The 24412-nt window shown below is 33.1% G+C and overlaps 1 protein-coding gene and 1 long non-coding RNA gene across 5 annotated transcripts in view; one reads left to right on the forward strand and one right to left on the reverse strand.

The window, feature by feature from the left end:
- LOC142333518 (uncharacterized) overlaps nt 1-23282 on the forward strand; it is a 57046-nt gene extending 33764 nt beyond the window's left edge. For all 4 annotated transcript variants that reach the window (XM_075380787.1, XM_075380788.1, XM_075380789.1 and 1 more), the window contains 7 exons: nt 906-944; nt 4807-4842; nt 6424-6459; nt 11866-11910; nt 12652-12802; nt 18895-19038; nt 23072-23282. In XM_075380787.1, the coding sequence (XP_075236902.1) occupies nt 906-944; nt 4807-4842; nt 6424-6459; nt 11866-11910; nt 12652-12802; nt 18895-19038; nt 23072-23125 (505 nt within the window). In that variant the 3' untranslated portion in view covers nt 23126-23282. The remainder of the gene's footprint in view (nt 1-905; nt 945-4806; nt 4843-6423; nt 6460-11865; nt 11911-12651; nt 12803-18894; nt 19039-23071) is intronic.
- Nucleotides 1-24412, reverse strand: part of LOC142333520 (uncharacterized) — an 85194-nt gene that overhangs the window by 43889 nt on the left and 16893 nt on the right. The gene's annotated exons all lie outside the window — the stretch shown is intronic.

Genomic DNA, 24412 nt, shown 5'->3' on the forward strand with positions numbered 1-24412 from the left:
TGGATATTTTTGCATCCAAAATTTTATTAGATAAATAGGCTTGTAAACTACTATAGAAGGTTTTGCCTATTCTACTTCTTTTAAAAAAAGAAGTAATTAAAAAAATTATTTTAAATCCAATTCGCAAATTACCCATTGCATTTAAAATGTGAAATCTTTAATAGTCCTTTCTCTAGTTTGTCTTGATAAAAAATTATCCATAATTTTAATCCCCTTCCTAGAAAATTACAACTTCGTTTATTAAAAAATGTGGCTGTATCTTTGTACATTCTAAACAATTCATTTTTTTTTAATTTTTTATATTTTACGAATTATTTTCTTGAAAATTAATTTTACTCAAACGCTTCCCCTTGAGTATGGGAATCCCAAAAAGAAAAATAATGTTTTTATAATTGCAAATATTTAAACACATTTTTTAAAAATAATAAAGTCAGTAAATAATTTAAGACTCCTCCACTGATGAGGAACTCCATAATTGTTACCGATTTATAATTTAATTTATTTTAATAATTATATACAATATTTTAATCATTAAAAAAGTTTTCAGATGTATTAGCTTCCAAATTATCAACGGTTAAAATAAGTTTTGAAAATCATGATGCTAATATATTGTTAGTAAAATTGTTGGTTATCGTTTTATAACTGTTATAAATAAAAATGAATCGCATAACTTGACCGGCGTAGCCAGGAAAGTTACGCAATTCAGTGCCGAGCTATTTAAACAGTGCCGAGCTATTTAAACAGTAGACAGCATCAAATGTGTGAGTTAACAGTATACTACATTACCCAACCTTCAATTTCAAATATTTTATTCCAGAAGTTTCAGATGCTGTGGAACCATCAGAAAGTAAATAGTTTAAGATGAACGTTATTATAATTTATATCTTGGAATATTTCTTTTTTAGGGATGAGAAAAAAGACTACAGAGCTGTTAAATTCGTAACGTAAGTATTTAAATGCTCTAAACGTGCCATAATCAAATAGGTAACCAAATTTTCATGTTTCTCCTTTAACAACACATTTCAAAGACTTTCATTTTTGTTTTCTTTTTTATCTGTCATCCATGTTTCGCTAGAATTCACAAAATTATTTTTAAGTATATCTTTCTAGTTTTTAGATCTCTATTTGATTTCACACTGGATTTTTTCTTGAAGCCTCCTTCCTCTGGGATCCTAGTCTGCTTTCGATCACTGCCTTATTTCAGTCAACTTTTTAATTTAAATACCTGATTTACAAATTCTAGCAGTAAAAATTATATACCGTTTACTTTCACAAGTTTTTAAATTCGAATTACTATCCGTTTTATTAAATTCATATCTTTGTTCACTCTTACTTCTTTTTAAATAAATTTCTTTTCTAGCAGTAAATATGGACAGTTCCCTATTTCTTTTAACCAGTGTTTTTGGTTTCTCTTTATAAAATAAAGTTGTTAGCGAATCTCAACTTACTTAGCGTTTCATCTTGGACACTTACTCCTTCTCGCATTTTTCCTTCAATTCCTGATTTGTTTTTTCTACATACAAGTAGAAAAGCAACAGAAACAGAATGCACACTTATTGTTTCTTTCTTTAACGGTCCTTTACTTTTCTTCATATCTATTACTTATCAGTTTATCTTTTCTATTCTTTATGGTTGGTGCCTAATTATTTATAATGATTATTTATAAATTAAATTTATATTAATTATCCGTATGCTGTTCATTTTTAACTGTTTTCATATATTTTGTTTTATAGATGAATCAATTTGACAAATAAGAAAATAATATAGACTTAGCCAAAGTTATTTTAACAGTTATTAATTTCTGCCAACATCGATCATTTTCTCCGTTTAAGTTTCGTTTTACAGATGGAGAAAATATCAGTTATTTATTTTTAAAATATTTTGTAGTAAACCAAGGAACAAATGTAATTCTGTGTAACATTTATGTCATCTGTTAGTAACTTTGTTACTAACTTTGTTAACTATGAGTTAAGTAACCGACACAACTTAGTCTGTTTGTACGTACAGCCGGTCATTTATTTACCTAAAAAGCAGTATAATTTTTTTATTACAATTTAGTTAACTTATTTACTTTCAAGCCATAATTCCACGGTAGTCATCCTTTTTATAATGTTTATTACAAATTTTATTTGAAGGACATACTGTCGTGTCATATGGAAGAGATATAAATATTCCAGTTACTTTCGCATCCTTAATAAAAATGTTAAATAAAACATATCATAATGCTACATATATACCTTCTTTCATATATTTTATTGTGCGTTACTCAGAAAAACATTTTATAACATTTAGGTTAGTGATGTGAATATCTATTTTTAGTAGTAGTAGTAGTAGTAGTAGTAGTAGTAGTAGTAGTTGAGTTAAAATTAGTAAACCAATAAAGAAAAATAGACACTAAAATCATAAACACCAATTAAAACGTATCAAAGCCTTTTCAAATTACAACTGATCCTATTACCAATTTCACTTCTTTATCTAATATTTTATATAAATCGCCGATTAGGAGCAACCTCTGTGTACCTTTTTTTTCATTTGTTGACTGTGTTGGTGTCGGACTCACACGGGTTCGGCTAGATGTTGATGTTAGGAGCTTATGTGTGCCCGCACACAACCGACCAAAACTCCTATTTCAGCGTTCCTCCCCACCAGAGGTCGGATCCACAGTTAAGTAATACGCAACCCCAGGGATGCCTTTGTGCTCGGAGGTCAAGAGTACCCGTGCCTCATCATCATTGCTCATCCACGCCAACGCGGACGAACGACGGCTCCGCAGAAGGCTGTCCATCGCCCCTTCGCTCTCCGGTCAGTTCTTCACCTGTATTGAGGCCTTTTCAGCTTTTCAACACGCTTCGACTTCATGTTGACTTAAGCTACAAACGTGTCTATGTCAATTCCCAATTATTTGACGCAGTTCTCAATCTGTAGAGGCTGATCTCCTAGCTTCAGATTTATCTGTCCTACCCCTTTCCTTCCAGTAAGATTCTTACTCAACATATTGGCAGCCTTGTACGTCGTTACAATTGTGACATTCTGTTTATGGCCAAACGCCTTCAGCACCGAAGTGATGCGAAACTCTTCATTAACACCGATCTGTCTAGCTACAGCCTCTCTGTCTTCTTGTTCACTTGTGTCCACATCGATGTCTTTGATGTTGACGACAGATCTCCTATCTCCGCCTGTTATCAGATCTACTTGTAGGTCGGCTGCCTTGTCACGTAGAACAGTTGCAAATTGTTTCGCATTCTCCGGTCCTTAATACCCACTTGTAACTTCTCATTCCTACCTTTACGTAACGACAGTACTTCACCCGCTTCATCCTGCGTGACGGCGGACTTCAGTGTCTTGATTACGTCCGCGTAGAACCTACCATGTACTCGCACCACAACCACCGGCTCTCCTCTACTGGTGGTGGGTAACGCCTAACAGAGACAGACCTCAATATCGATATTTTCTCTTGTTTCGACAGGCAAGACCACTGAAGCAGTCTTCTCACATTTCCTGTACAAGTACACCGATAACTTCCTGATGAGTACTTCAAATGGACCCCCAGGCAAAACGAAAACTGGATATTCTTACACTTCTCCAATACACGCCTGAGTGATCTTAAAATCTTATTCAAACACTCCCTATCATCCTCGATCAGGTTATAATAGATTTTATATGTGTACCGCTGTGGAGAAAAAGAGTTCTCTCCCATCAACGACGAAGCGTTGTGAACTATATCGTCGGTTTATATCTGGCCGAATCTTGCCCATCTCGAGAAAGTTCTACAAAGTGGCAGGTATCACAATCAATCTTCGATTGGTCCTCGGACGGAGTTATTCTATTTAAATATTCAATCGGCCACCGTCGCGAGATAATCTGCAGCAACGCCTCATAAGTCAACTCGCCTGAAATTAATCCACTAATATCTTGATCTTTCACCGGTTCCGTCTGCGTGGCCTGATTTATCAGCCTCAGGGGAACAGAATATTCTGTTCTCCTGAGGTCTGATTGTGCTTCAATCCTTTGGATATTTCATCGAGCTCCCGCTCCTATTGAGAGATATACTTGCCCAACTCCGGTCCGGTATTTTGGTTAGAGCTAACAGCGTAATACTAAGTCTGTTGGTCAACTCTTTTAAGCTAACCTGCCGGGATCCTTCCTCATCTGATGACCACAGTTGCAATACCCTTTTCTTACTTTTCACATCTGCTATACGCCGTTCTGTTAATCCAGTCGGAGGAAGCCTGGAAACGCAAGTTTGTTGGGTCGCCGGGAGTACTGCACTTTCCTGGTAACATAACTCGTTCTCTTTCTCCATGGTTAACTTCCTGATACTCATTAATACTCTGATACTGATTATTACTACGCCAAATCCCGAGTTTTTTGACACCCCACAAGGAGGGGGTCCGGAGGTACTTGGGAAGGGAGTTCCGGGAATTTTTAAAATCTATTTTCCTACTACTATTTTTATTTATTAAACAAAGATGCGGAAAATTTAAATGATTTCTTAGTTTCTTATTTAAATGCATATCAAAGTAATAGTGACAGAGTAAAAGGATGTCTTTTAAAATAATTTTCAATAAATTAGTAAAAGAAATTTAGTACGGGTTGGTAATTTTTTATTAAATACCAATGGTAAAATAAATTATACTCTTTCTGTTGGCTAAGATATCACGTTGTTATGTAAGCAGTTTGTTATTTGATTTGTTGAAATGTTTCTTTGTTCTTTGTCTAATATAAAGTTTCTGCACTAACTAATCCAAAAGATATTAGGGATCGTTTTCAATATAATAATGTGTAATTAATTCACTTTTGTTCCAGACTGGACGGCAATTATGTTGAAGCATACATTGATTGGTAAGTTATAAATAAGTTTATTTTATAGTTTTCAAAAAAAAAACATAAAATTTTTTCTTAATAATTATAATAAAATTTAAAATAATTAAGAAAATCTTTTTTTACTCACACATTTTAAAAAAGGTCTAAGAGTTGGTAATGTGCTGATAGCGATAACGTTAAAAAAACATTGTTGCAAATCTGTTGTTTAACAGTTGATTGTAGAAGTCAAAGTTTCTTAGGTTCAAATCTTTGTAAAGGCAGCTGTTGCTCTTTTAATGAATTGAATACTACACAGTAAATATCGGTATTCTTTGATGGTTGGGGTTCAATTAACCACACGTCTGAGGAATGACTGGAACGTAGATATTAGGAAAGAAAAACCAAATTTATTTTTATGTAAAATTGTTTACGACTATCCTCAAGAATTTGTGGTAACATTTTTAAAATACATTATTAATGAAAATAAGTTCGATATTGCAGAAAATGAAGAGAATAAAAGATAATAAAATACTTGTTATTTAGAACATATAAGGTTTTTGATATCAAAAGCTATTATCAATAACATATATTTAAAAAAAAATAAATTAATTAACATTCTTGTATTTATTTTATAAGTGAAAAACAAAATATATATATTTATTTCAAATTTTGTCGACTCACTTTTTCAACATACAAATATCATATAAAATCGATTCGAACACATGAAAGTATATTTTTAAATCGCTTTTTAAACTCTTCATAATAGGTAATCTAAAAAGGATTGATCCTTTTCTACATAAGATAGCATTTGTGTATTCTGGCAAAAGTCGAGGAAAGCAAAAAGTCGAAGCATATAAGCAACCGAGACATCTCAAATGATCTAAATATCCATCAACAAACAGTGTTAAACCATTTGAATAATGCCGTCTACAAAAAGAAGCACTATGTTTGATGTCACATGATCTGACTCAAAAAAAAAACTAAACGATCGAATTTCTGTCTACGAATCTTAATGATATCGAGCCATTTCTGAAGTATTTGATCACATATGATAAAAAGTGGATAATATACTACAATAATATGAAAAAAAGATCGCGGTCGAAGCAAGGAAATACTCCACGGTCTGTGTCAAAGTCCACACTGGACTGACGTCCAGGAAATTTATGCGATGCGTTTGGTGGGAATGGAAGGGCATCGTGCATCAAGAGTTGCTGCCGCCAGAGAATTTTAAAATAAAATTAATTCAAAATTCTAACGTCTAAATCGGTCTGTTATAACAACTTTTTTTAACATTATTCAGTTAAATAATAATAATATTATATATAATATAATAATATTATATATTACAATAATTATAATTAATAAAAATGTATAACTAAGTTAAATAATAATAACTAAAATTAGGAATATTTAGGTTTTTAAATTATAAAGTTTACTTTTCACGTTGGTAGCATATTTCTTTCGATTTAAAATGTGATTATTTCTATTTTATAGTTTAAACCGCATTTTATTATTTAGAGTAAACACAAAGAAAAATATTTTTAATAACTAAGTAAATCATTTATTAGTAAAACAAAGTATTTCACCTTCATAACCGATTACCATTTAATAATTTTTCAGTGGACGTTGGCTAGCCTTTAGGAGTTTTTCCGTAAGGTAAGCATTATTTTACCAAAATTTTATGTAGGTAATTACACTATTACTTTTCTATGTTATAAAAAATGTTTATCAGTAGTTTGCTGAACACATGTAAACTGTGTAAGCATTCATAAAAGATGTACATCTACAAGTTAAAATAAAGCAAACAATTTACATCAACTTGTATCTACATACTTTCTGTTTTTTTATTTATTACGAAAAGCGTTTGGGTAAATATATTTTTCAAATATAAGGTGAGGAAGTACTGTATTTTCTGAGAACATTGGTGATTAATCAAAATATAAAATTTTCAAATTTAATTTCACTGAAAACATTTAAAAAGTGATCGCACAGTTGTTCTGTGATTAATGTTGAATAATTTTTTTTTATGTAACTCAGTAGATACTAGTAAAAACACATCTACAATTTTTTGAGAACAAATTTCTTAAAAAGTGCTAAAAAAATAATTAAAAAAACTCCACGTTAATAGCTACAGGCATTTTTTTGTAGATTTATTTTGATACTTATAAGAAAAAATAAAATTAATATTTACAAAGACAAACCCACCTAGCCGTGCCTCTTAGTTGTTTCATCCATTTCCCAACCATCTTATTTTTTCTCATTTATAAAATAATAATTGAAAAGTGTCCACCGTGGGATCCTTCTTTTTAAATTCTTCAGTAAAATTTAACGTCAATTTGTAAACTTTTATCCTATTACTACCGACTTCAGAAATAAAATTTTTTAACACCTTTTATCGACAAAAATTAAGGATCATACTGCGACGGACAAAAACATTTACACCTAATGAAAAGTGGTTAAAGGATTGATTCTTATAATTTGTGACAGCACCTCGTGAAACTAAATTAAAAAAAGTTTACTTTTTCATCGGTCAAAGATAGGCTATTTTTTAGTATTACCAATATTCCTGCTTTGACACACCCATCATAATTTTGATTTACTTCTATGTCCCTTCCAACAGGATGATATTAAAAACCACCGTTGCAATCCTTTTTTATGACACTTTTATAAAAATTTTATTAGCATAAATTTATACTATTGTTTATAAGTAAAAATTTAAAAAACAATTATATTTTTAAAGTAAAACTTTAATGTAAAAATGTATTGTGTAAATCACTTGAAAAGTGAAGGTAATCTGAATAAAAAATCCTTTTATTTTTATTCAGATTATCTCCTTCCGATGTAATCCTGCAGATTGAATTAGATTAAACCGGTTGCTAAGTAGGAGATAAAAAGGATTTCCACCTTAAAGTTAAGAAAAACTTCAAATTTAATCAATACAACATGGTTGCATGTGAAAAAAAGTTTCACATGTTTAGCATACGACAAGCCCTTTCTTCTTACAATTCCAGAAATATTTTGGTCATCCTTGCCGTAAGTGTTGGTCATATAAAAAATGTTTCACACAAAGGTTTCAGGTAATGTTTAGAGGATTAACGACCACTTTAATCCGATTCGATAATGTGGCTATTAAGGGATGTACGATATTTAATTTTGTCTCACTTTTTCCACATTTTTATTCTTTTCTTCGAAAGCTCACTTTTTCCACATTCTGGGCCAATGGTTGGTGATATAAAAAAACTTTACTTAGATACGTTTTAGACCCTTATCCAGAAAATAGTAGGAACTTTAAAGAAATTCGATATTTTACTTAATAAGAAAATTGTAGTGTTTTTTTCGAAAACGTCCCACCATTTCCACCAGCATGTTCCAATTCTTTATATTAACAACTCGAGCGAGATTTCGGGTCGTTATTTTTTACATATCAACTTGAAAGTGGCGCAAAATCACGGCAGTTATCGTATTCACAAGAACGTGAAATATATATATTTATATATACTTTTTAATTGACGTTGGTTTTGGGTTGTGGGGAACGTGAAACGCGAAGATATGTCGAAATTTTCCGGAAGTCGAATCATGGTACCCAACACAATAGGTAGCTTTCTCATGAAATCTACCTAAAACAAGTGGAGTCGGATCGGGTGAAAAACATGTTGAATGATCAATATATTAGTTCGTAATAAATATGGTTAATGGTATTCTAAGTTAAACACTACGCTCGGAAAATCGCTGTGCAGTATACTTTAGAATTATGTGGTGCATTTTGTTCTTTCGGCGTTAGCTTGGTTGCACTGTGGATTCGATTAGCGTTTCTCACCACTAAACCAACACGTCAGCAGTTAAGTTGCGATTGAACATGCTTAGTTTCGTTTCGTGTTATTTCGTTCATCGGAATCAGTAGTAGAGAGAAATATAATAGTAATTTCGGTAGAGGAACGCATTTTTCTCTCGCAACACAACTTTCGTGAAGTCGATAAGCATACTGATTTAGTGAAGCACAAGTTTTCTGAAAAGTTTCCAAATACTCCTATTCCTCAACGCAATGCAGTTCGAAATCTTGTCGAAAAATTTCGGGCAACTGACTCTTTTAAAGAGTCAGTTGCCCGCTGATCGAATTGGAAAACCATCGAAACCAAGCGAAAAGAAGCTGCTTGGTATTTCGGATGCTAACACTAAAGGTCCATCAAAGCCAATGCGTAAGTCAGTACAGCAGCATTATATCGGACTTGCTACCGCACTTAATGCTGCAAGAAAACAAATAAAACTTTTTCCCTACAAAGTAATGAGTGTTCAAGAACTGAAACCTATAGATCAAACCAAAACACTAAATTATTGTCAGTGGTTTAAAGGTTTTATTGAACAAAATTCCGCACGTATCCTGGACGTTACGTTTTTTTGCAGATGAAGAATGGTTTCCTCAGGGAGGTTATATTAAATCACAAAATACACGACGGTGGTCGACAACTAACCTCCATAAATTACACGACGCCAAAATTAAAGTCTGATCGGTGTGAATATAATGCGCTTTGTGAATCAAGTCCTTTTTTTAAAATAGTAATCATTATTGTGCTGTTTTAACTTCACTAGTCAGTTATCAGAATGAAAATCAATCACGGTTGGTTCCAACAAGATGGCGTCATAGCGCGCGCAGGTTCATTTCGCACGCATCATTTCGAAGAGATTATGACCAGCACGTTCACTCAATCTGACTCCCCCAGATTATTTTCTATGGTGGCAGCGAAAGGGCAATGTATCGTAACAGACCACGCACTGTTGAACTAAAAACCGCAATAACTGCATACGTACTAAACATTCCAGTACATCAGCTTGTTCACTCTTTTTGGTGCAGAGCTCTAAAAATATTTTTACTCTATTGGTACAGATATAAATATTACTAAAAAATTGATTTGATATATAGTTTAATTGCATTAAGCGATATATAAAAACATTTACAAAACATATTTCTAGTAAAAACTAATATTTACAAGTGGTGGTACACTTTTTGTACCACTGTACTTTAAGTAAATGATTCCGAAATCGACAATAATTACTAACGTAAGTAATATTACTAATATTATTAACCTATAATACTATATAAATTACTAATATAACTTCTTTACAACTATTTGTAATATATATTTTACAATAAGTATTAATATTTACAAGAGGAAATGTTTTTACCACTGTACTTCAACTAATGTGATAATTTTGGAACACGTTTTACTCTCCCCTACGCAAAGCGGTACATTACATATACAACAGATCTAAATAGTTCGTAGTTGACCTTTTCCTTTGTACTGCACTTTGCACACCTTCTCCTTGTAGATCTCATTAGCTGACGTGCAGAACTTTCCTATCTTATATTTTACGGAAAATACGGTTTTTTTTATTTGCACTGATGGACTAGACCTGTTTTAATTATCTCGTTTCCCTATTGAAGTTGAGTTTTTTCTGCTTACTACAATAGCAGTAGTCATCAAACGTCTTCATATTTCCCTTATGAAATTCTTTATAGATATTTTATCTAGATTCATCTATTTGTGCAAAACAAATCCATTTACAATACCGGCGTCTTTAGAATACCAGAAGAGATGATGCCACCACTTTTTACTCTTCCGGTATATTTCATATGTTTCCTTTATTTGGTGAAATTTATCGACACATTTCATAGTTTGTTTATAATCGAATAATACTACAGGACAACTAATAATAAATTGAGTTCCATCTTTCGGCTTCCGCGTCGTTTGTTTATCTCTTCTGCATTATGATAATTTGAAAGTAAATGCACTGCTCTATTATCTTTCCATTTTACCAAGGCCAACCCATGACTGCGTATAGCCCACACGTAGTCTCCTCGTTTCATGGAATTCTCACTTCTAAATGTTCAAATATTCTGGTGGTTTGAGTTGACTGTACAATTACCATTTTTTTTTAAATCGGTAAGTAGAGCCGGGCTAGGTAAATAATTATCAAAATAAATTGTGTGGTTTTTATATTTTACTTCTTCAGTCGTTGACTTAACAACAGTTCAGAACTGAAATTGAAAGAAGTAAAATTTGTATTTTGTTCAGTTTATTAATAATTATTGTTATAAGAGCTCTGTACCCGAAAATTTTCTAACCGACAAATATGAACTTTAAAGTTATATTTTTAAAATAGAGTAATTTTTTTTTTTTTTGCTGACTATTCTAGTATTTATATTTAGAATAGTGGGATTTTATTTAGCGTCTCAAAAAATCTAAATAAAAAAAGATGATGTAGCGGTATGGTGGTACATATTTTGGATCCTCCAATTTTATATAAGAGTTCATGTATATGAATATTTCAAGGAAAGATTGGAAACATTGAACTAACGTAAAAAAATACAAGAAATAACTTTTCTAGAAATTAATATAAAATGCTGTACTATTTACAGATAGTTTCAGACGATATATTGCAGCTGATGGATGAACGTAGAAAATATAAGAATGCTAGTGATGAAGAAAGTAAAAGGAACTATAGACAATTAAGAAATGCTATAAACAGGAAGTGCAAACTGGCAAAAGAAGAGTGGATTAAAGAAAAGTGTTCAGAAGTGGAAAGAGAAATGAACATCGGTAAAATAGTCGGAGCATACAGGAAAGTTAAGGAAAATTTTGGGATACATAAATTAAAATCTAATAAGGTGTTAAACAAAGATGGTACACCGATTTATAATACGAAAGGTAAAATCGATAGGTGGGTGAAATATATTGAAGAGTTATATGAAGGAAATGAATTAGAAAATGGTGTTATAGAGGAAGAAGAGGAAGTTGTAGCTGATAGTACAAGACTTCATCTAATTTACACGTCATACATGTCATCCTTCTCTCAATGGGCCATGGGATGGTTGCTTAAATGTTCACTAGATGATCAGATTACAACCAACATTACGAATATCAAAACTATAAGTTTTTAATGTACATATAAAGCAAGGTATTAAGCTTCAAACTCATCAGCAAAGATATAGTGCGACTGCAGCACGGATAATAGTTCTGTGTATTGTTCAGAATTCTAACTCATTGAATTGTGTTTGTGTTTCAGTGATGAAGAAAGAGAAGAGGTAATAATTGACAAAATTCCAATACCGTAAGTGATTTTTTTTTCACTGGAATAGTATAAAAAAAAAAAAAAAAAAATTAAGTTATATACTGTCACATATTACTTTCATTACTTGGTTTATTTCAGCGTGAAATATGGTTAATTTGTAATTCGATTAAACAACGTCGGTAGCGATTTTTTTTTTCTACTACTTTTTTAAGAAAAGTTACATTCTCTAAATGATATTAGGAACACTGAACTGAAACTATTATCTTTCTAGGAATAATTTAAAGAATAATTTCGAAACTGTGGTCAACGAGTTTTGATGTTATCGTGCGCTGAAATTGAATATTCCAAAATTCAATATTTCCCATCGGTCGGTACCCATTACTCTATAATGGGAAAAGTATCTATTAACAGTACCTGATTATGTGATGGACTTATACCACTAATTTCAATTTTTTTGCGGTTTTGGACACAACACCATTTCCTAGTTTAACTCTCAATTGAAAGCAGCGATCGCTTACTTTTCCTGCGCACTTTTTAAAAAAAAATTTTTTTGTTTGTTTTAGTCATTTAATTTAATTTTATATGTTAATTACATTTTTACTTGAATAAAGTTTTTAGGAGGTTAAATATTTTAAACAATATATTTTTAAAAACATACAGAAATATAATTATCATCTTTGTGCATATTATTACATGGACCTAAACTTGTGTGTCTAATGGTATATAAAAACTGTATAATTTAATTTACTAAGCTTGGTTTATTTTTACGTTTGTTTTCAGATGCACTTTACGTTTAAATACCGGAGATGATTTTAGAAAAAATATATTTCCTATTTTAAATCAAAATTTAGCAAGCAAAATCAACACGGTTTTATATAGCAAACAACAATTTGAAATATATTTTTCATACGTATGTAAATTTATTAGCCCTGTAAGTATACTAGTTCAAAACATATGTAGCAATTAGAAAAGGGGAAACTATAAATGTAAATATTTAAAAAACAAAAATATACATTTTAAAATACAAAGTATTTGTTTCAATCGCGCACGCTCACATATACACATAAATTTAAATAGAAAATTAAAGTATGTGGGAGTGCGTGTGAAGATTTACGTATAAAAATTATTCTACTTTTTCAGTTAAATTTAGAGATACGGAGCAAGGTGATAGTATCTATCTATGACACCGAGTTACTGTGCCAAAATGAATTGGCGGCATCAATGTTCCATATACAAAAACCACTGACAAATTTCATCTAAATCCTTCCCTCCCGTTTGAAGATATAAATATGAAAATAAAAAAAAATATATACATACATGTGCACAAATATCTTTCTGAGAATTTTGAATGCTAAAATTACAGATACTTTTTTTTGTGTTTGAAATGTCAAGATGCAATATTTAACCCGATTATCATACTAACTTGCTCGGTATAATGTAATACCGTATACTGTTACTATTAGTTGTGTTATTGTATTGTATTGACTCGTAGAGTGATATAGCTTAACAGTTCATCTATGTAGTCAGGAAATAAAAAATATAGATACGCTATCGGTCAAAGTCAGCCTGCTCTTAACTGGGGCGAGCAGATAACGCCACCATTTTAAAGATCGTTACCAGCAGTCTATCGCTATTTTAGCAATCACACAGGTTAAAAACGTTTTTGACAGTGATATCATTTTAATTTCATAATGATGTGGACGGCTTGGATGTTCGTTTCGTATGACTTCATCTCAAAAAATATAAATTTAAAAAACTGTAGGTCACCAACTCCATGTTATGACTCTGCTAAGGATGCTGTGCAATTAAAACAAAATTCAAATACAGCTATTTGGCGGATTATACTCCTCGGCTGGTGTGTTCCAAGAAATTAATGGGCGCGTTTTGCATTTATTGTGTGTTGTTTCCACCAACTAATATCCATAGTGTTTTGGGTTCTTTCGGAGTGAGGCACTTTACTCACTATAAAGAAATGTACGAATTTGCAATATCTCGCAGGTCATCTCAGTTGCACAAATCGACGACCACAGCAGCAGAATCTTTTGTTGAAAATATCACCGTCGATGTACAGCTGATTTCTGTTCACCAACAGTAAATAGAAGCCGACCAGAAAATTTTTGCATCAATAATTTCGAATGTGATATTTTGTGGTACAAATGATTTATCTTTTAGGGGAAAAGAAAAATAATGAAGGTGTTTTTGAAGACTTCATTAAACTCAAAATTGAGCTGGTTCACATTGCTCTGTGAAACTCGTTGGTCTCAAAAATATAAAAGTATCACGAAATTCAAGAAACATTATGTGCAAATTGCAACGACGCTTAAAAAGCTATCGACAGATGATAACAATGCAACGAGGAAAGCCGCTTCTCAAATGCATTGCGCTGCTACAAAATCAGAATTCATTGTTAGTGTTTTTGCCAGATATCAAAACATTCGACACTCCTTCAAACATTGGTAAACGCTCTTTAGTCAAAAAATGTGGACTTATTTCAAGGTGGAAATCACATAAAAAAAAAAACAACAGACATCATGAGAAAACAACCGTGGAAATGCGGTTGTTTAAAGTGAAATTGTTATAGAAAAAGCTGAAACAATCGCTGAGCATCTTGAACGGATTTCAATATGCCGCTAGTCATAAATCAGTACAAACATCCTTCCAATCCACTAGCAAAGACTCCTGTCGAGTTTTGCAGAATATCACTAAATATTCCTTACGTAGATTAATTAATAATGTCACTGAAACAGCGTTTTTCTGAAGAGAACTTGCCCGCATTCTCATTGTTTACGTTGCACCCCCACGTAATGCTTGATATGACGTATGAACATTTTTTTTAAAACTACAAGTTATGTAGAATTTTAATGATTTCTTCGGTGAAGCTGAACTTTAGTACAACCAACGGGAAAAATATATGTCTCGAATGCCGAACTGGAGGAGATAGAACTAGCTGCAATAGTTAAAAAAACTCAAATTGTTCTACCTACTCGTAAATCAGACGCTACTAATCTCACTTACACGCCCTTGCACAGCCCTGCACAACGTGCATTATCGAAACATCCCTTTACAGCCCCTTACGCAGGGTAAAAACTTGGTTACGGTCAACATAGACAGAAAATCCGGTTGTCGGTCTTAGCATGGTGAGTGTGCAAAAAAAATGCTTCTGGAAGCTAAAAATAAATTTGAGGAAGATATTTCGTCAGGATTTAGCCAGAACTCTCGTAGGCAAGTGCTGAATTTAGATTTAGATAGGTTCGAATGGCAATGCATCTAATTACTTTCAGCGTTTTCAAATGTTCAAATAAAACCATTTTTTAACAAAAAATGTTATGTAATTTTAGTCCCCTCCTGGAGAAAATTCTGTCTAAGCATAAGTTATTACATAACGGCAATTGCCATGTTGTTTCAAGAGGTTTCTTTTTTTTTATAAACAAAGTAATAGTATTACATGTTTTGTAAACAGTGATCAACATTTTTTTTCATTTTTAGTATATACTGAATACTTTTTAATATTACTAATTCTAGTTTGGTTATATCTACTTTGTCTATTTTCTTTGATAACTTTATCTTGCAATTGTATTTAATAAACATATCGCTGTGTTTATGGTTTGATAAGTAGTTTATATTTCAATTTGTATTGTTCTAAATGTTATAAAATTCAAGGGACAGGTAACTAATTCTTCAGGAAGCCCAAACCAGTCCTCAGCTGATTTCTTAGAATCTAGAAGAAACGCATATATTTCAGGTCGTAAAAACATTAAAAATTTAATAAATGCAAAAACATTTATCATTAATGGGGTGCTTTTATCCTGATAAATATAACCCAATTTCTTGACAGAATTATTGATTAAATACATGCTTACATAGACTCCTTGAAGAGCGCCTAAACAGTTTTCCTTTCGATGAGCTTGTTTTATGGTCAATGTGAGAAATTGTCCTTTTCTACTACGCACTGTCTCCTTATCTGTGATCATTTGCAGTGTAGTGTTCAGCCAGATGCCTGTTGGATCCATATAGAGGATAATATGAGGATTGGCTTTAGTTGATATATACTGGCATTTTTGGGATTTCATCAGTACATCTTTGAATATGGGTCTTTTTTTTCCACTCTACTCCCCTGGGTCGGTCCGACTGGTTGGTATTGCGCCACCCAGGGGAGTGTCTGGTAAACTCTAACGAGCCTCTCCGCCTACCGGCTGAACGTCCGGCATGGCAGGTCGGCTCGTCGGTGTCAGCTCTTTTGAGTGATTTTCTGTTTGCCCATTTGGAAACCACGACATACCTCGAATAGCCGTAACGTGGCACCGGGTCTTTTCTTACTCTTCTTCTTCTTCATCAGAACCTATCTAAACCCTTGGAGTCCTCAGTGGATCATTGAGAACGACACACCTCAGCGTGCCGTCTCTCACCACTGAGGCTGTCCACCCTACCCTATTCTACACTAGTAACCTAGTCGCCTTTCATCTATATCCTTCTCTGTTAATACTGGAGTCAGATACACTGAGTCAATACAAGATCTGGAATCAGCTCCTTCGTGCGTCTGGCTGGTCCATCCTCCTGCCATCTAATTTTCCATCTATGTCTAAGTCTATCTTTTGCTTCATTTGCTTCGAGGCCTTGCACCCTCTCGACTCTATTTAGGGCCATTAAGTCTATTGGTGGTACCCCAGACAACACGCACAACGCCTCATAGGAGACCGTCCTGTAAGCTGAAACAACCCCCAGCAACAGCCTCCTATGAGTACTAACCAGTCTGTTCAAATTTCTTTTAACCCTGACTGAGTGCCACCACACTGGTACTGCATACCTTAATTCATGGATGTCACTGTGGACGCTATCGCCCTTTGCTTAGAGGGTCTTGGAGCTCTCTGCGAAGACATTATTATATTCAAATTCTTAGTCATCTGTTCACCTTTGGCACATATGTCTATTATATGCTGGGTGAACCGGCAATTCCTCTCATAAGTCACACCCTGGTATTTAATCTTTTCGACCTCTGTTATTTGTTGGTTTCCAATTTGGATGGCCGGACGGTCTAAAATCCTCTTCCCTGTGAACATAATATATTTACATTTTTCTATTGCCAGGAGTCCCCTCTCTTTCAACCAATTATCTATCGTCCGTAACGTGTTGTTAGCACTCTCTTGTACGTCGACAGTTGTTTTACCCTTGATGAGTATCGCCAGGTCATCGGCATAGGCAATTACTTGTACCCCATCCTGATAGTCTAGTCTTAATATCCCATCGAAGGCCAGTATTCAGAGTAAGGGTCCCAGTACAGACCCCTGTGGCACACCGCCATAAATATTGAAACGTAGGCACTCACTCTGCGTCTCCACCAAGCATTCTCTATTTGAGAGGTATTCCCCTATCTGCCTTCTTAAATAAGGACTGATACCTTTTTCCACTAATGCCCTATTTATTGATTCCCACTTGATAGAACCGAATGCATTTTTTACATCTAAAGCTATGAATAGGGGAATACGCCTCGTTCTCCATGTGCCGCTCCTAGTATCCTTAGCCCAGTCGATCACCTTTGTCGCCGCCTGTATCGTCGAACAACCCTTCATGAATCCAAACTGATTTCCACTAATGCCTATTCCTTCCTCAAGTTCCTTAAAGATTCGGCCAGCGAGCATCTTCTCCACTACCTTCGCCATGGTATTTAATAGACTCAATGGTCTGTATAAAGGTTCTCCATTGTCATTTGTGCCTTTTGGGATAAACACCACCCTAGATTCCTTGCAGATTCCTGGAAATGTCTTGTTTTCTAATACATGGCTGGCAACATCAAGCATTTCATAAGGAATTCTCTTTATCAGCCCTTTAAGGAGTGCCGCTGGAATTCCGTCTGGACCCGGGCTCTTCCTATTACCCAGTTCTGCTACAGCCAAGTGCAGTTCAGAGAACGTGAAGCGTCTGGGTTCGCAATCTATAACATTTCCTGCAGTTTCTACTCTACCGGGGAATAGCTCATTAATTTGTTGTTCTACCTGCTCATTATTTAATACGGGCAGACGCCTTCCAAATGGCTTAGTGATTATTTTGTATGCCTGTCCGCAGGGATCTCCGTCTAACTCCTCGCAGAGTCTGTGCCATTGTTTTTTCTTAGACATACGAATAGCTTTGTTTAAGGCCCGTCTGGTCTCTTTATAAGCCAGACATGCCTCCTCGTACTCCTGTCCGTCTCGCATTCTGAGTCTCTGCTTTCTTCTTCTGCGCGATTATAGGAGCCCTCTCAGTGTTTCAATCTCCATATTCCACCAATACACTGAGTGTCTATTAGCTCTTCTGTGAGCTACTCTGCCCATTTCTTGTCTTATAACGTTACTCAGGGCAACTGGTGTCAGATTCTCTATGTTGATAATCCTTTCGGCCGTTCTATCGATTATGATCTCGATCTGTTCCTTTGTAAAACTACTATAGGGCATTTTCTCTCTAGTCACATAGTCTGAGCCTTTTATGGTAATCATAGTGGCATGATGGTCACTCGCCACATCATGTGGTAACACTCGCCAATCCCAGTGTTCCCTACTCCATCTATCGTCTACGATTGTTAAGTCAAAGACTGACGAGTGTCCTCTTGCCTCATATTTAGGGGTGCCATCATTTACACAATGACAGCTAATTGCCCCCATCATATCCGTAAGGATCTCACCTCTGCGATTGGTGTATGCGCTCCCTGCTGCAATCGCTTTACTATTGAAATCACCTAGAATAATGACTTTGAATATGGATCTGCTCACAGACTCTTTAACATATTTTGTAGCTGTACTATCTCAAACTGGGACGATACGGTCCACACGTAAACACATATTACATATATATAGTGTATTTTATAAACACAACTTTGTTATATGTAGTCGTTAAATTATCACATCAGATGCACCTAATGTTTAAAAAATGCATTTATTTATTTTAATTAATTCCCATGATCATCAATTTTTAGGTGCTTTATTTAATAACTTAATTAGGTTTATGTAAATATCATTTAATAATTTATTTCTAATATATCAAACTCTTCAGTTGCAGGTCTTTAAAAACAAAGAAATGATGCAATACAAAGTATTAAACTTCACCGTCACTGGTTATCACTTAAATTCCTGCATTTTTCCCAATGCCTATAATGGTCTTACATACTGTTTACAACATCAAATTAATTATCTTAAAGTAAGTTTTGAGTTATTTGATTAGCCTTCTTCTCATGGTTAATAGCATTGTATCAAAAGATTTACGTGTAATTATTTACATTGTGTATTTTGTATAAAAAAAATTTAAAAAGATTGCCATTTAGTAAACTATTTTATTTAGATAGTACAACTTAAACATGAAAATAGTCACTGCTCTTCAAAAAGAACACAAAATATTTTGTATTTCCCCTGTAACTTTTGTATTTCTCTATCATGATGTATATTTGTTTAGTCCAAAAATTTACTTTTTGAAAAAGTTAAAAAGCTGTTGCAACATTTCTGTTAAAACTATGCTTTACCTATGCGATAACAAACTATTAATAAAAATAATGAGAAAATAGACAACTCCCACACCCCTTCAGAACCGTTATGGAAAACAAAAAATAACAAAAACAACTGTATTAGTCGACAGTCTGGGACAGGATAAAACAGAATAGAATAGTGAATCGTTGAATTCAAAAATAAAAGTAGACACAGTAACTTAATATTTAAAGAGCTTACTAATAACATGAACGATGCTACTTACACATCTATTGTGCACAATCCGTGTCAAAAATTTTAAGAGGCTCTTGATAATCATGTGCATGATTTAGGAGCTGCTAAAAGTAACAGACTTATTATACCTCTCATACGCAATTCAGAAGATGATTTGAATTATTCCAATAATTAAATAACCCATAATGACTTTTATCCTGATAAATGGCAAAAAGGTCTTTGTTGTAGAACATGCAGGAAGAAATTACTGAATTATACCTCCAAAAGAAAGTATTGTTAGTGGATCATTTAGTAGGTTTTTTGTCAGTGTTCGTTTATCAGTGAACAGTACAGTGTTTGCCCCAGAGAATAAATTAAAACTGCAGTCAGGTGACAAGGATGATGCTGAAAAGTTATAACGATGCTATGGTATAAAGTAAGGAAGGTTTTAAAGAGGTTACTGAAGAGAACTGGAGGTCGTGGTGGAGTAAAAGGACTTAACTTTTAGTGGAGATAAACTGGTGTAAGAACAGGAAGGAAGTATTAATATTCAGTGTTATGATTTCTTTTATGATGTACTTTTTGTATCACTTCCCTGAAAGATAAAGATTATATTCTGTTTTTAAATTTTTATAGTTTTTTATACTCACTGATGGTTATACTCACTGACACCTGTGGAACAGAGTGATGTACAGTTGTGTATGCAATGTTTTCAAGATATAACACTTTGTGAGAGCCAGCATATTAGAAACAACATGTACTATAGAGCACAAAAAGGAATTTGTAACAAATTACATATAGAGATATGTTTTTTCTGATTGTACTTTTGTCTTAGTTTTGCAACAAGACCACACACGATTGACAAAATAAAAAACATAATAACAGAAAACTTATGGGTATATATTGCAGGTATATATTACTTATGGATATATTGCAGAATATCATTAGGTTAAAGTTTTGGAACAAACTGAAACTTGTGCAATACTGTACTGATGTTGGAAGAGGTAATTTTCAACACATTTTTTAAACTCTTCCAGTTATTGTAATATCCGTTATATAAAATAATAAAATAAAAATACAAAGTAATAATCAAGAAAGTTTCATCATATCACTTCCATAATTCCAGTGCCGCAATTTTCCAAATGCAGTATACTTCTGATAGTAGAAATAAAAGTAATATTGAACGAAGTTAATTAAAAGAGCTAAGAAATAAACAAAATGGAAGGTGGAACAAATTGCATCAATCAGAAAATAGAGAAGTTAGCTTAAGAATTAGAAAGAAGGAATGCAGAAGACCACTGTTCAAATTGATTTTTGCTGAATATTAGAGATGCCATAAGAACAGCAATGGAATAAAAAAATTAACTTTATTAAGAGAAGAAAAATAATGAAGTCGTGGGTTAACAGATAGGTAAGCGAAAAAAGGAAGAAAATAGCCAATAAAAAAAAACAGTAAGGTTGAAATTGAGGCTCTACAGGAAATTTAATAACAAATCAATAAAATTCAAAGTTTATCAAGAGTTTAATCGATCATAGCAGGATCGTGGGTGGCTAGATTTACAGCCTAGGCACTGGACTGGTTGGAGGCAGGTGCATTTGCATCGTGCCATGGTTTATATTGGTATCATTTGTGATTCGATTTGGGGTCCCGCTGGCGGTGAAGGCTGCGTTTGCCGGAGTATGGTAGCCTGTGTGACCGGGAGCGTGGCTTTGTCGCATCGGTGGCTGTCCTGATTGTGACTTGGTAATGCCACACAAGAGTCCATGATGGGACTGGGTGGGAGTGCAAGCGAGGCTTGTCCCCGGCATCTGCGCGGACCAAAATGAGGTAAGGTGTAAGCTTCCCCTTGTTAGGTTGACCTGATTTGGTCGACTTGTAGGGTGTAGATCTGAAAATCTATTTTGCATAAAAAATAATTTTTGATTGGTATGAGTGTAACACTGATTTGCCTCACAACTGATTCGTTTTCTGAGGCATTCACAGTCATGAACAGTGTTGTCAAATTTAGACTTGGAGCAGTGTCTGCGCATTCACGGTTTCGGTTAGTTAGTCTGTGGGAATCATGATAGGTTGAATGTGAAGATGTCTGTTTGAGGGCTACGTGAACGCAAAATTTAATTTGTATTTTACAGATGTAAATGTCTGCTGAGGCATTTACATCAGTGGCATCCCTACCGAGGCCTGACTGATGACTGTGAGATGAAAACAGAGGGTTTAAAGACGACCTCAGGTAAAGCCTCTCATGGCTAGGAACGGTGGTGGGTGATGTGGCGACTGGTAACGTCACAATAGTGGGTGTCTTCCCGTACAGGGTTGGAATGTACTTGCAGATTTAAATTCTTGCCTTCTCATAACTTATATAAAATACATTTTTCCGTAATTTAAATGATGAAATTTTCAAAATTTACATTTAAAAATTATTATTTCATTTAGCTATTGGGTAAAAAATAATTTAACATTTTTGAGTGTGCTATTTATACTTGTAGCCCAAGTAAATGTTATTCTTAAAAGATCAACAAAAACAAAATTAGAAAAGAAATTATAATTATTTGTATATAAAAATTAAGACTGGAAAATATTTAGTTCAAACTGAATAGTTTTGGATTTAACAAACTTTAGCCAAGGAGAGTAATATTCCAGGATTTTAAATAGTAAACTTTGTTACTATTTTAACAGCTAAGGATGATATATGTAAAAAATTGAAGCAAACATTTAAGAAAGAAATACCATCATGTACATTACTTGCTACTGACTTCATAATATGGACATTGTGAAAGTCAAGAGGAAATTCAAAGGGTAAAAGGGTATTGGTCATCTGGAAGAAAGAAATTAGTACAAAGATATGTAACGTAATAAGTGTAGACATATCAGAGCTACGTAAAAGGAATTCATATATTTTGATACAGTCATTACAGAAAACAGAACGTTTAAGGACGCAAGAATACAAAAAGTGAGCCAGTTCAAACAATCATTAAAACATAGATAAGTGCCTTTAGATTTCCAACTGTTTATAAAGTATACTAAGCACCTATCTTGACATACAAATTTGTAACATAGATTCAAATAATTATTAAAGATAGAAGTAAGCTACAAATGCCAAAATAAAATTTTTGAGGAGTGTAATAGAGAAAACTTGCAACTGGATGACTGCTACCTTGTTTTATTTCAAAATCCTGTTGAAAATTCTTAAGAACCTTCAACATTAAAGACAATGCAAGTAGATTATGAACGATCCTATTTCACATAAGAAGGTCCACTAACTGTGTTACCTTACCATTATCAATTATAAAAAATTTGCAAAATACTATTACAATTTTTTACCACATGTATTTAATGCTTCTATCATTTAAATTGCTTATTAGTATTGGTTTTATCAGTATGAAAAATGTTAATTTACTGAACTTGTCTTTCACAAATAACTTAATATTACATATTTTCCCATGAAAATCTCCCAGAAACATAACTCTTAATTATAAGCAATATAATTCATTATGATGACAGGACTTCACTTTACATGTGTTTTTTATTTTTATTTTAGGGTTTCGAGTCTGAAAAGGACTTCTTTCTCTACGAGTTTACTACAGAGAATTGATTTCTGTGTGAAGCGTTAGAATTGTTGTCAAAGAGTGATTCTGTTTAGTAGTAGAAGCTAGTATCCTACAGCTCTTATCCAAAAAATTAAAAGAAAAATAAATAAAAGTATAATTATATAGCAAATTAAAATTTTATTGTTACTATAAATTAAAAAAGTGCTTTATTAACTATCCTATAACTTTCTTTCTTTTATTTTCTTTTTATTTCAATTCTGAAGTAAAACAGCAAAGCATCTAGAGAACTTTACAATGCAGTGTGTTCACAGCACCAACATGCTTACGTGACTGGCTAGCAGCAATCCAAAAATAGTGGAAGCATAACTTTACAGGCAGAGGATTTAATCATTGAATGAATATATTATTCAAAAAAAAATATATAAATATAAATAAAACATATTTCCATCACAATGACTTCTTTGAACTTTGATTATTTAATGATGCAACTAGGATTCATACTCAAAAGCAAAGTGTCAAGAGAGATATTACAAACATAGTCCTGTAGAATTCAATTCATTCTGTGTTCCGCAAACATTCACACGTAAAATGTTTCCTGAATGAAAACATTTTCTTATCTATGTCCTTCCCTGGAAGTTATTAGTTATAAATACACACAACATAGCATTTAGAAAGTGACAAATTCTGTTTATAATTGTGTTAGATTCAGAAAGCAATAATATACTAAATTAATCAACCCATAATATTTGAATACAGCTAAATGATTTCTTTCCAAAAAATCATACTGTATTAAGTAAATGCAAACACAGTAATCTTTTACAAATTATATAATTTTTTTTAAATATAACATCAAATAACATAATTATAATTAAGCAATTACACACCCATTATAAAAAATTATAATATTGAATGTTTTTCAATGAAAGTGACAAATATACAAACCTTACAAAGTCATCATCACATAAAATATTATAAAAAAAATAAATTAATAATTATTTTTGCCAACAAATAAAATATTAGTTCTTTATAAATAATAAAATAAACATTACATAGTTAGCACTTGGGTATTATAGATGTATGTAAATTACAAAATAGTGTTAGATTTAGAGAAAACTTTACTTAAACATATTTGTTAAGCTTAACTCGTATGAGAATATTTTTAGAAAAATTTTACTTAAAATTTATTCAGTTTCTCTTGACTACGTATAGCCTGTTTACTGTTTTTTGGTCAAGAAGATCTCTATCCCAAACAAAACACAACGCCTCTGGTATGGTCCTCACCAATTTATTTTGATATCTTGGAATATTATATAACGACATTTAGAAAATGA

This window comes from Lycorma delicatula, chromosome 12 (assembly GCF_047948215.1).
Source record: "Lycorma delicatula isolate Av1 chromosome 12, ASM4794821v1, whole genome shotgun sequence".
In the NCBI taxonomy this organism is placed as follows: Eukaryota; Metazoa; Arthropoda; class Insecta; order Hemiptera; family Fulgoridae; genus Lycorma; species Lycorma delicatula.